The 14,285-nt window shown below is 34.2% G+C and overlaps 1 protein-coding gene across 2 annotated transcripts in view; it reads left to right on the top strand.

Moving 5' to 3' along the window:
- LOC143223178 (uncharacterized) overlaps positions 1–3,401 on the top strand; it is a 54,051-nt gene extending 50,650 nt beyond the window's left edge. For both annotated transcript variants that reach the window (XM_076450755.1, XM_076450756.1), the window contains one exon: positions 1,849–3,401. In XM_076450755.1, the coding sequence (XP_076306870.1) occupies positions 1,849–2,236 (388 nt within the window). In that variant the 3' untranslated portion in view covers positions 2,237–3,401. The remainder of the gene's footprint in view (positions 1–1,848) is intronic.
- The last annotated feature ends 10,884 nt before the right edge of the window (positions 3,402–14,285 follow it).

Below are 14,285 nucleotides of genomic sequence, written 5' to 3'. Positions count from 1 at the left end.
TGATAATTATTACGCTTTGTCTGTTTTGAAGTCACTGGCTTCAGATACTTATATTTCAGATGTTTATGTTCTAATAAATGCTGTACAAGTTTATTACTGATTTCTTTGCAAATATTGTCGTGAGCGCTACAAAGTCAATTGATATGCAGAAATAAACTATTTAGTATCTCACTTCCAGATATAACTCCTATGTTTGCAGAAAGTAATTTGCTTACTTTTAAACAAAGCACAATTTAATAGGAGTTTAAAGATTACAGTAAAAAAGATTTATCATGTTAACAAAACGTTTGTGCTCAGTGAAACAGATTGTGAATTTTGATAGATGCCTAGTAATTTGACTGTTTTCAATTTAGTAGGCCCGGCATGGCCAGGTGGTTAAGGCGCTAGACTCGTAATCTGAGAATCGCCGGTTCGAATCCCCGCCAAGCCAAACATACTCGCCCTTTTAGCCATGGGAGAGTTATAATGTGACGATCACAATTCGTTGGTAAAAAGGGTAGCCCAAGAGTTGGCGGCGAGTGATGATGACTAGCTGCCTTCCTCTAGTTTTACACTGCTAAATTATGGACGGCTAGTGCAGATAGCCCTCGAGTAGCTTTGCGCGAAATTCAAAACACACCAAACGAATCAATTTAGTAATCACAAATGATCAGAGACTGGTGAGTGGCATGAGAGAAAAATAAAATATTATTTTTGTGAAACTCTAAACAATAAGTAAAGGTTGCTTATTTTCCTCTACGTTCCTCTTTATCACATTCTTTGTGAAATTTGGTTTAGTTTAAATTTTGCGCAAAGCTATACGAGGGCTATCTGCACTAGCCGTCCCTAATTTAACAAAGACTAGAAATAAGATAGCTAGTTATCACCACCCACCGACAACTCTTGGGCCACTCTTTTACCAACTAATAGTGGGATTAACCATCACATTATAACGCTCCCACAGGTAAAAGGGCAAGCGTGTTTGGTGGAACGGAAATTCGAACCTGCGACTCTCAGATTGCGAGACCATGCCGGGACTCATAGGGTAAAATGAGATATCCATAAAATGAACTTATATATATTCATAAAAAAAAGAAATGCCCATTTGTTTGTTTGGTGTCAGCGAAAAGAGCATGTCTTCAAACGAATAGTTTGCGTTTAACAGTCATTTCAGTTTACCGTTTTAATAACACAAATGAGAGCACAAGCGAGAAAAAAGCCTGTTGGTTAAGGCGCTCGCTCGCAATCTTCGGGTTGTATTATTAGAACTTTGCGCCGAAATATGCGTTCTCTTTCAGCAGTGGGAGCGTTACAGTATGACGGTTAACATCTACTATTCGTTGATAAACGTTTAGCCCAAGAATTGGCGTTTGATACTGCCCGCTGGTTATCTTTTCTCTGTTTAGCTGTTCAAAATTACGAATGGCAGTAGATAGTCTTATAGTTTTGCCATAGACAAAACACACAAACACAATTAAGCGAGGATATCGGTAGCATAATACGTGAAACTAACGCCCCAAAATGTAAGTGACGTTTAATCACGGGTACCTTGGCATCGATCGAACGGATCGTACATTATGACTCAAAATTGTGGAAGAGGGCGGTCCATACCCCACGAATAGCTTTTACTTGTTAAGACTACTATTTCTGAGTACTCTTATCGTTACGTAATTCTATGTAACTTAAATTTCCTTTATTTCGTGTTTTAACTTATGTATAAGATTGACATAATCATATTTCTTGAATAATATTAGCTAAATTGGACAGTAAGGATACATAATTAGAAAGTATTTTAATGAATTGGTTTATGTATCAAATGTGGCTAAATAGCTAGTATGTTAAGTTTTGTTTTACCTTCTACATTTCTAGGTACATTCATTCGAAAGAAAAACCGTTCAAGTGTTCGGAGTGCGGAAAAGGCTTTTGTCAGTCTAGGACTTTAGCGGTCCACAGAATTCTCCACTTGGAGAGTTCTCCTCACAAGTGTGCAACATGTGGCCGCACTTTCAACCAAAGGAGTAACCTGAAAACACACCTCCTTACCCACACCGACCTCAAGCCATATAATTGCGGTTCATGCAGTAAGGTTTTCCGTCGAAACTGTGACCTTCGCCGGCACGTTCTTACTCACGCCTTCGACCTGCCAGGAGAGAAGATGATTTGTAGTTCGTTGTCTTCGCGCGTCTCTTCTCACCAAGATGTTGAGCCCAGAAGCTCTCAGTCTCATCCTCCAGAAGTTCTTGACGTCGAAAACTGAAATTTCCTTATGTGTAGAGACAGAAACTGGAAGATGCACGCGTATGTTTAATAATTTGTCGACATAAATTCTCAGTGAAAACAATATCTCCTTTGTTAATTAGTGTAAATAATGTAAAAGATATACGAAGCAATGTGTAAAAGTTAACTTATTAATCATAAAAGTAAAATATGAACTATAAAATCTGTTGAAGGAAAGATTTGTAGTAATCTTAACTGAATCTTAAAGTCCAGATTAAAAAAAGTATTAACCGTTTTCTGTCATGAGTGAATGCGTTTATGTATATACGTATTTACACGTATAATCATATTTCTTCATAGCGATGCTCTCACTCTAATTATTAAAATTTAGGAACGAAAAAAAAAGTAAAATCGACGATCTTGGCAAACCACCATGACATTTAGTTTTATGTAAAGATGTCAAGTAAAAAAGGATAACTGGTTATTTGGTTTAATTTTTATATTAGAGAGAGTGAATTAGGAGTACCTAGTTCAGTTAATACATAAGTTACATTAGACTTCATGCTTGTATCGTAAGCTGTTTTGAGCCTTTGGATAATATTGAGCTTACTATTTGACTTCGTAGGTAAATACCTTTCGTTTACAAACAGTGGAACTAACTCCCACAACGGTACTTCTGTGGAATTACAATGCTAGAAATCGGATTTCGATACCCGTGATGGGCAGAGCACAGATGACCCACGATGTAGTTTTATGCTTAAGTTCAACCACTCGAACACACACATATACAAAGAGTGGAGCCAGGTGTGGCCAAATAACATGGATGAAAAATTGTAATGGTGGAGTCCGCGATATGCCGCTGAACATACTCTGCAGTTTTTGCTTTGTGCATGTTATAAAAGTAACAATCATCCCCGCTATCTTTTTAAGAATAGCCGTGCAGGTGGCAGACGTTGTTGACTGTTTTCTCTATTCCAGTTTGCAATTTGAAGTTAAAGACGGCCATACCTTAGCCTTGGAAGTTTAAATTTGGCTATTTAGACTATTTGTTCCACAATATTTAATGAATACAGAGTACTATTCTAAAAATAGTAGTGTGATTATTTTTGCTGTGTGTAGCGACAGGCGATAAGACAGTTTATGAATGCTTGTTTTTTTTTTTGTATTATCTGTTTAATAAACAGAAATAAATATCATGTATAAACTATTAAGCAGTTCATTATTAAACATTTTGTACATATACAAGAAGCATTATGAAATGTTACCATATTAGAAAAGCACCAACAGAGTGACAAATACTCTGAAGTTATTACAATCATTGTAAAACAAAATAAATTATGTGGTAAAAGCTTCGGTTAAACGACCTTTATATAGACTCATGAAGGCCGTTTGGACAAAATGTTCACCATATAATACTTTTTCTTGATGACGAGAAACCCGCTTGAAATAAAAATGTATCTCAGAAAGGCTGGTATGGGTATTAACACTTTTATTGACAGAGAAGAACGTTTCGACCTTCCTACGTCATCTTCATACCAGCCGTTCTGAGATACACAATACTTTTTATTTTCCTCCACTGCGATCTGAATTACTTGTTTGTATGTTAAAATGTTAACTCGTTATTTCAAACACAATCCATTGAACTGTGATAATTAAAAGTAACATTTATACATTGCCTGAAATAGTTTTGCATTATAAGACGTAAAATATGATACGTTATTTTGTTTAGAGTGTATTATCTCAACTTTAAACAGTATTAAACAAATAAGCCATGTAAATATGAATTGATCAAAACTTTTGGCGATATTGTCATATCAAAATATACAATAAAGTTAACAGTATTTGTTTAATAAAAATGAGAATTTGAACTAATTTACGTCTGGCGTCAGATTAACATGAACTAAGTCTCAGCGACACTTCATCCTGATATGTGTTTACCATAATGAAGTTACGAGATTAAGGTAGAATACTAAATCTGATAAAATGCAGCGAGATTTACTAAATGTATCCCAGGTTTTACTGTGATTCGTGCTCTTTCATTCCAGCCAATAGTGATTTTATTTCGTAGATTCAACGTAATTCTTTGCATAGCATATAATATTATAAAATCAATTTTCATATTATGTTTGCTATTTATGGATACACTAAAATGTTGTTAACCTTTTCTTTCCGTACAAAGAACACTAATTCATATATATGTTAAAGTTAATATTATAGGTTTTCTGCAACACGAAATGAAAAACTGTGGAATGTTAGCAGGAGTGGATTAGAAACAGGAGACTCGGGGAATATTTTGTATAAGGAAGGAGCTTAAAACTGAACTTGATATATATGTTAAATATAGTTCAATACTATTATATAATTGGTAAATAATACACAAAATATTAAGTCTAATATTTATAATAAATATACAGTAATGGCAACAATTTTGTATAATAAAAATGATATTTTTATTAAATGATCGAGCAAATATCTATGAAATAACAAGATATAAGTATATGTTAATGAAAAATTACAAAATCATTGGTTTATACGAAACGAGTAAGTCACTGTTGTTTCTGTTTCTTTGAAATTTCGCGCAAAGCTACTCGAGGACTATCTGCGCTAGCCGTCCCCAATTTAGCAGTGTAAGACTAGCGGGAAGAGAGGTAGTCATCATCACCCATCGCCAACGCTTGGGTTACTCTTTTACCAACAAATAGTGGGATTGACCGTCACATTATAACGTCCCCACGGCTGAAAGGGGGAGTATGTTTGGTATGACGAGGATTCGAACCCGCGACACTCGGAGTAGAAGCCTTACACGCTTGGCCATGAAGTCACTGTTGTCAGACTGACACAGTTTGAAACATGATTTTCAATGGCACATCGATTATTTTTTAGATTTTTTATTTCACTCCCATTGAAGTATTCTTCGATTCGAGGGATCAATGACACACTTTGTCCCTTTCCCCAGTCCAACAATGGGTGTCAGAAATGTTACAAATGAAACTTGAAAAAAAAAGTGTTCTTCGACCTTGTTATATTAACGCCATTATTATAGGTTTTTAAAACACGAACTGCAAGAAATGGGGTGTTACAAATAAAGTATACAAAAAAATCATCCATTGTTGATCCTGTTCATTAGCTCGTGCAATACTCGCCAGTGGCACAGAGGTATTTCTGTGGATTTACACCGCTAGAAACCGGATTTCGATACTCGTGGTGGACAGAGCATAGATAGTTCATTGTGTAACTTTGTGTTTAATTCCAAATAAACAACAAAAACCTCTTGCAGAGAAAAATAACTTTTCTCACTATTATAAGATGAAATAATCAGGGCTCTTTCGAAATGATTTTTTTTAATTAAGTACTCAAACCTATAAAATGGAATGGACGCTCCAGAAAATATTGTTCTATGTTAAGTAATCGCGGGAACGGATAAAGTTGTTAGGTGGAAGAATGTGGGAGGGAAATAAAACACCTAAGTTCAGTACCTCAGCCTATGTTCATGTTCAACGAAACCTTAAATTACAAATATTTCCTAACTATGAAATTATGAATAAAGAACTTATCCAATTGCGTAGTTGTTATTAAAATGTTTCTAATAATAACTCGGAAATAAAATAAACATATCAGGAACAAGTTTAGATCCCACACTGATCGTATCTTCACTGAAACTCAATCTTAATTATTCGTAATAAGTTGTATCTAATCAATAACAGCACTGGTTAGGATACCCTATAGTAAGTGTATCGTGCTGTTTGAGCGGTTAGAAAGTGCGTGTATTATAAATAGTGTTATAACGTTAACACATTTTAACCAAACCGACAATAATGTTTAGTCGTTTTTCTACCTCATTGAAAAAAGGGTCAACACACAAAAGTTACCGAAATTAGGACACTGTCATCTGTTAATATCATTTATAAAACACAAAAAAACTTGGTAAGATGAGACTATTAGTTTCTTGGAGTGGAAATGTGTTTGCAAAGATTCTATATCAAAACATGCTATATATAATTATTAAGTTTAATTTCTGTTTGTTTCGGATATTCGCACACAATTACATAACAACTACCTGAACTAGCCGTCGTTAATTTTGAACTAATAAACTAAATGTAAGAGAGTTAGTCAACAGCACCCTCCACCAACTCTTGGGAACTACATTCTAGTAGTGGATTTGACCGTCTTTCTTACAACGCGTCCACTAGCAGAAAGTACAAAACACGATTTTGCAGCAACCGGACGTAAACCGAATATTTCATATTCACAACTCACTCTTTCCCTCATGGAGCGTTATAATGTAACGGTCAATCTCACTATTGATTAGTAAAGAGAATCCTAAGCGCTTGGTTACCTTCCTGCTAATACACCTATTTAAAACTAAGGACTAACACGTAGAATACTTTACCAAGTTTCTTACGAGCTAATTTTGTGTTCTTGCTGACATTAAAAATATTCCCACTGTTTTTAACATGTTAAGTTGTATGATTTTCTTGAAAAAATATAATGAAAAACTGCAATGCAAAATATAAAGTGATATTATAAGTGCTTACTGTCAAACGAGTCAGCAATATAAGGACTTACAACACGTTCCTTCAGGTACTTCAATAAAAGTTTTGTAAATTAATTAAAAACCTAAATCACTAGGACTAACGAGTTTTCTTAATATCGCTAAGTGAATAAGTCAAACAGTTTTATATAACACAATCCCGTCTATTTAAGAAAGGTAATGTTGAATATAACGAAGTAGCGAGGCTTAAGTTCACCAGTGAGACAGCGGAATGCCTGCGAACTCACACTGTTAAAAACCGGGTTTCGATACCCGTGGTGAGCAGGCCACAGACAACCCATTGTGTAGCTTTGTGCTTACTTTCAAACAAAACAAAACTTTGCATAAGTAACTTATTCTACCCTGATACAAAATACTGCTCCGGTTCTAATCTATTTAAAATAACTTCAAAAGATAAATTCGAGATCTAAATGGCATTTATTATATATAATTTTGTAAATTTTGCATAGTTAAAATTATGGGACAAGTTTTTTTTATCATTTTTAAGTAGCTTTATTTAAGCTTCCCGCTATTATTTAGAATGAAAATTGAATTAATAAAAATCCGTTAGAGTATAGTTTAAAAAAAACGCAATTGCCAGTAACTATAAATGTTGTTTTGAAAAATCAAGACGAAGAAAATGATTATATATACAAGTGTAACTATTCCAGTTTTCTATCGATATTAGTAAGGATTGACACACTTTTTCGTGAAAGTTTTTTTTTAAAAAAAAGCTTTTTATATATTTACGGAGACACATGCGTTACATATTCACACATTCTAAAGTATCACGAGCAGATGTTTCAACTTAGCTTGTCAAGTTAAAGACCGTGGATTCATAAACGATGCTTCAGTGCCAGTTCCTAATGAACTCTGTCTACAGTATCGCACAAAACAGGGATTTTGCCAAGCTTTAGCTGAAGCTCGTGAAGACAATGTTTTTCAGCAACTTAGAGGATCCTAACCCAATCTTCCACATAACAGATAACAGATCACTGCGACGAAATAAGTTTCTGTGGATGCTTCAAATTCCTATTTATCAAGACTGATTGATTATCAGAATGCCAGAACGTTTGAAACTGAATAGTATTTTTCTTTACATCGCTACGTCAGGGTAAGAAACTGTTGAATAGGGTTACTAGTTTGAGTGGTTAAAGTTACGGGTTTTTTTCTAACGTATAGATTGATGCCAAATATTAATACTGTTTTAATCACCACAAAGAAGCAGTAATCTATCTTTAGAGTAATAATCGTTATTCAGTGAAGAAAGAAAAATCACACTGTTAGTTGACTACCACACCAGCATGCATTCAGTGAAGTATTCAAGTGTTGTAAATATTATGGAATCATGCTATGGGATGGTAAGGTTTGAAGGATAAGCAATGTGAAAGTTAGTGTTAATTAGACAAGAATACAACTTAAATGTAGGATATTTACTAATTAAACATATACATGTGTTTAATTGTTAAACTTAATTTTGAGAATCAGACCTACAAACAAATATAAAAGTTAGTAATAAATAAAATGGACCAAGGATAATTCTTAACTGCAAGTAATATACTTTAAATAAACTTTGATTCCTGAACAGAGTAACTATTTAGCAGAACTGTATATTAACTCTTTTGTTTTTCGTGATTAGCAACTGAAAGTTAGTTATAAATATCTACAAACAAGTAACGAGCTGAAAATTTGGGAATGTCACAATTTCTTATACTGATAGAATGGAACATTTATTAAGATACCTTTTAACAGCATTATCGCGTCAAAGAAAACAACATCCGAACTTTTCAATAAAGAGCAACTAACAACGTGTTAAATGTATGCATCCGGTTTAGCTCGTTTGAAACATTAACAGATGTAACCGCAAATTTCATGGATTTCACTCTGAATTTTAAATAATTTATTAATAACAAAACTTCAGTGAAAATATTTTAATTTTATGATAGTATGAATATTTTAACGCCTGATGCTGATTTTTTACACACATCCATTTGTCCGAGTTTATGGCTGTTTGCAACTTGAAACAAACATCTAAAAGTCGTGAACAGACAATAACATTAGAGCTTGAATACACCGTATAATAATAACCTCAGCACTCGAACAGGCAGTGTAATAGTAACATTAGCACCTAAAACAGTGCAATGGTTACATAAGCACATGAACAGCCAGCGTGACTGTGACATTAGCACTTAAACAGATAGAACGATGATAATATTAGCGCCTGGGCAACAGTTTAATGTTAAGTAGCAAACGTCCATTATAAAGTAGTTTGGCATGGCAACATAGAACTAATAATTTATTGGGGTATATAGCATTAACATTCACAAAGTAAGTTTTTTTACGGTTGCTTGTCCATACAAGTTATATATCAAGTGAGCCTATGAGTTGCCAGATATTAAGATATTCATCAGAAAGATGAAGCATGCCATTAAATTCTTGTTAACATGCCTCATCAACGTTAGCACATTGCTAAAACATTAGTCCTACAGAACAAAGCACTCTTTATTGACAGATAACTTTTACCTTCATACTTGCGCTGGGAGTGAATTTATGAAATTATTTATTATTTCACTGAAATAACGTTCTCGTTTTAATGTTCTTGCAAGTGTGATAGTATACACTGGGTAAGAAAAACATAGATATTATGGTTTCAGTTTGCCTGTAAAAGGTTTACAAGAAAGGTGATTTGACGTTATGCACAGCTGTTGCACGCGGTTTTTTGAGTCATATGATATCCATGTTTTCTCTGGCCATGTGTCACACACTTGCTTTGTGGCTACTGCCATCATCAGGACTTGTAATTATAACCGCGGATTCTTGAAGTAAACCACGTGCATATCTTTTTAGTTGAAAAAGGCCACTTTTTTTTTTTTCTGTGACTGTCATCAACGGAGTATAGCTTACCCAAAACATAAAAGTAACTGCCTTCGCTGGCTCGGAAATTTGAGACCAATGATTATAAGAATCCATTGCGTCTTGTGGTAGGAAATTACCTCAGCCCCCCCCCCCTCTTCTTTAACAGATCTTATCAGTTGAGGAACCACATAAACCTTCCCAATGTTTCTTTTCTAAAACTTTTACCCTAATTAAGCTATAGCCATAATCAATTCCGAAATAACAGATGTAGTTACACAATGGAATTCTTTAAAAGAAAAAAATAAGTATGACAAAAATAAATAACGTCTTAGTAAAAGATCACTTATTGTATGATTCCAAGTAGTTCACAAAAAGCGACACCGGTTTTTTTTTGGTTTTTTTTCGTAGAACTACTTCAGATTTCAAGACCCCAGAAACTTCGTTTGATTCAACAGGCAACCGAGCCTACAGACTAATTAAACAATCTGGTGAGTCTGGTTTATGTTGAGTTTATGGGGAAAAGGGGGGTAAACATTTACAAGATTCCCTTAGCATCTTCATCGTTGGCAAACAAAAGTTGAATGACTTTTCCCACTGAATCATTCTATGATTTTATTTAAGAACGAAAATGTAATAAAAACTTTAATTCACCAAACAATATATGAATTTTATTTTTCTGTGGGTCATCTCTAGTGGCCTATTGATAGATATAGACAAAGAATAATTTTTAAAATCGTGTATGTGGAACATATGCTGCATTTATAAAACGTCAAGTAATATATAAGATGTCTTTATTGAGGTGTAATGGCTATACTACACTACCAATAATTATTACTGCATAGAAAATTTCTCGTGGTTAAACAAACGTCTTATGCAGTTAGATTCGTGAAAATGTAATTATATCTAAATATAAAACAAAGATATTCTTATCAAATATTTTTTTTTTCTAGAAATTGTTTTCATTATTCGCGTAAAGCAACAAAAGCAGTGTCTGCGCTGTCTGTCTTAATTTTGGACCTGTAGTTACCATGGATATGTGGGTCCAGCATTTGTGTCCCTTCACCATAAGAAAAGAAAAAGGTCCGTCGCACTTTAAGACTATTGCTACGTTACAAGAGTGGCAGTCAAACTCACACTAGGCAATTAGAATACCCCAAGACTTAACGGTGGGAACTGTTGACTAGCTGCTTTATTTCTAGTATCTCAGTTCTTAAAATTAAGACGGCCATGTGACCTCTAAGTAGCTTAAAAAAGAAAAAAAAGGCGTGAATATCCAAGATAAGCAAACCAGGCTTGACACTTTTTAAATAAGAAAACTTTATCTCAGCAAAACTTTCCCGCTGTTTTAATATATCTGTTTCACCTATGCCCTATGGCAACAGTTTGTAAAGTTAGCATAAAAAAGTTCTAGCGCAACGCACTTATAGATTGTTTAATTTCGCGCAAAGCTGCACGAGGTCTATCTGTGCTAGTCGTCCCTAATTTAGGGCTGTAAGACTAGAGGGAAAGCAGCTAGTCATCGCCACCCACCGCCAACTTTTGGGCTACTATTTTACCAATGGAATCGTGGAATTAACCCTCACATTACAACGCCCCTACGGCTAAAAGGACGAGCATATTTGGTGCAACGATGATTCGAACCCGCGACTGTTAAATGAGTAGTCGATTGCCTTAACCACCTGGCCATGCAGAACTGTTCAAGTAGAGATAATTTGATATTTTTAAAAATGTGTTTATATAAAACATTTGGCCAGATCCCAAGCCACACATGAGACTGCTTATTTTCTTATTTAGTTCAACCCTGATCTGGGTAATGGCTATTTATATAATTATACAATATTTCTATGGAAAGGACATATATATATATTGCTTACCTTACATCTACCTTACACTATTTAAAGGTATCTTTTTTTATGCTCAAGTGTATAACAACTTTTGAGTTGTATTCTGTGTTTCATTTCTTTATTAGGGATTATTTCATTGTAAGTTTTGCCTGAAATGCCTAATCAAATGTAGAATAGTTTATCTCAAATCAATCTTTTAAACTTTACTACGAATTGTAATATTTCGATTGAATTATTTTATAACCTCGTTATTTGTCATACAAATCATTAGTTTATTTTCGTTTGTGTTTAATTAGCTACTGCAGTTTGTTTGTTTTTTGTTGTTTTTTTCGAACAAGCCGATATGTGTGGAGATTTGCAAACCCACTCGTAGGCTATCGGTATCGGTAAGAAACCCATGAAAAGCACGAACCTAACAACTGACCTTGATAATAGATGCGTGCTGTCTGGTAAGTTTTAAGTCAATCACCTCAGGACGATATCCGGGTGTAGTGAGGCCACCAGGAGTGCGCAGTCTTTAATAATCAGCTCACATCAACGGTATTGTTCAGGAACGTGCGACCTTTCTGTAAAGATGATAAAATTGAGTACGAGAGACGTTTTCTTCATCAAGATGGAATTTTTCTTACCATTGATCAAGATTGTAACTAGAAACATCAATGCTCTGTTCTTATACAACAGTACCATAACTTGACCCTAAACTCATTAGAATGAAGACATACGTTTCATAGTTTGTTTTTCTCCAGACTTAAGACAACACATCATGAATTTCAGTAAATCTTTCACAGGTAAATGAGTTAGTTTTTAATATCAATGTATTTCTTTTTGTGGCTCTTGTTTCACAATGCTCTATTCAGAGCATGTAGCTTACGTTTCTTTGTTTCAACACATAATTTACACTGCGTTATCCGTCGCGGATATCAACCCTGAATTTTAGTGTTACAAACCTTCAACTCTGAGCTACAGGTGGACTCTATATGATTCTAAGGACTTATGGGTGAAGGAAAAGAATAACATGTAATGGTATGCCAAACATATAATACCTACTATATTCGGTTCATCAGATCAATTGGGATACAACATACATTCTAGTAGTTGAAGTGCTATCTCAATCATGAATTAGCTGCCTTCCCTCTAGTCTTATACTGCTAAATCAGGAACGGTTAGTTTACATGACCCTGCACAAACCACAAAAAATAACTGTAATGCTGTAAACTAAATTAAATAAGTGAACTGTAATTAGCATAAATTTTATTTGAAGTCGTTTAGTCATCATAATTATGATAAGGATTAACAAGACCCGTTATTTATTAATATTATTATTTTACATGAATTATCTTTGTTGTCATTCAGAAAAGCTAGCGAACTAGAAAAACTATTCTCGTTATCCCTCGAGCAAGTCATGCAGCCTCAGAATTAAAGGAAGAAAAAATATATTAATAATTCAAAGACATTATTTCACCATCATCCATGTTCACCTGGAACCATTTATTAGATAAAATCCAAATGTGTACTTTCTACATAATAAACGAACACCACAACTACGCATTTACACAATCTAGCTTTATCGTTGTTGTTTTTTAAATTAAAGCGTGGTACGAAATTATTTCTTTTTTATTATTATTTTACTGCATATAAAGATTGTTATTAAAGAGGTTTTAAAAGTAACTTATGAAAGATGTGAAAAAAACTTGTGGTTACATAGAGAAGAATGAGTTATTAAACTAGCCATTATAAAACATATAAAATTACAGCGACGTCTTCCACTCATAAAATCAGGGTTAGCATGGCCAGGTGTATAAGTGGTCGCGTCGCTATCTGCTGGTTCGAATCCTTGTCCCACCAAATATACTTATCCTTTCAGCCATAGGGAGTTAAAATGTGCTGTCAATCTTATTATTTAGTGGTAAAACAGTAACTCAAGAGTGGGTAGTGGTGGTAATTTACAATCAAATAAAAAAATGTGCACTCATGCTCATTTAATTCATCTATAAATTCAGTAACAAACAACGTGTAATCATTGCTCTCCCTACTGGTAACTCCCTCCGCTGGTACAGCGTTACGTTTACGGATCTACAACATTTACATCAGCGGTTCGATTCCTGTCGGTGTACTCAGCAGATAGCCTCATGTGGCTTTACCATAAGAAAAACACATCCTACTAGTAAATTACATTTTTTTCGACTTGGTTTTGTCTTTTTTTTCTAGTGCAATCACATGCATTTCAAATTTACAGTGAATGTTGACAGTATTAGAACATTATTTGTTAACATTTTTAACTGAAGGTTTAAGTGTAAGCACATTGAATATTTCTACTTCAAAAAATAGACAACGTTTTTACTACTACACATTTATATTATGAGTGCATTATTTTATTCTAAATATTCTCACAGAAAATATGTTTCAAAACATTCTTATTTTTACAGTAATAAATAATTGCGATTTAAACAATGTGTTACTTTTATTAATTTAATACTAAGAGGTAGTTGTTGTTTTCAATTAAGTACAAAGCTCCAGAAGGGGCTATCGGTGCTCTGCCCACCACGGGTATCGAAACCTAATTTTTAGCGTTGCAAGTCCACAGACATACCGCTGAGCCACTAGGGTGCACCAGGAGGTACATGAGTAAATATATGTTTCTGTTTCCTTAACCTCCTGTAAACTATTAGTTTGCATTACTGTCCATAGCAAGTTGTTCCATAAGTCAGTAATTACCTTGTTAGAAAAACAAAACTGTCTTGTCTGTAACTTAGCTTGTATTTTCGAAACATTAAATTTATGTCTTTTCGTCCTATTATCTTCAGAATACAGTACCAAAAAAGAACAGCAGCCTCTATCCAGTTAATGTTGTAAACTTC

Source organism: Tachypleus tridentatus, chromosome 8 (genome assembly GCF_004210375.1).
Source record: "Tachypleus tridentatus isolate NWPU-2018 chromosome 8, ASM421037v1, whole genome shotgun sequence".
Classification (NCBI taxonomy): Eukaryota; Metazoa; Arthropoda; class Merostomata; order Xiphosura; family Limulidae; genus Tachypleus; species Tachypleus tridentatus.
This window is presented reverse-complemented; position numbering and strand designations above follow the sequence as displayed.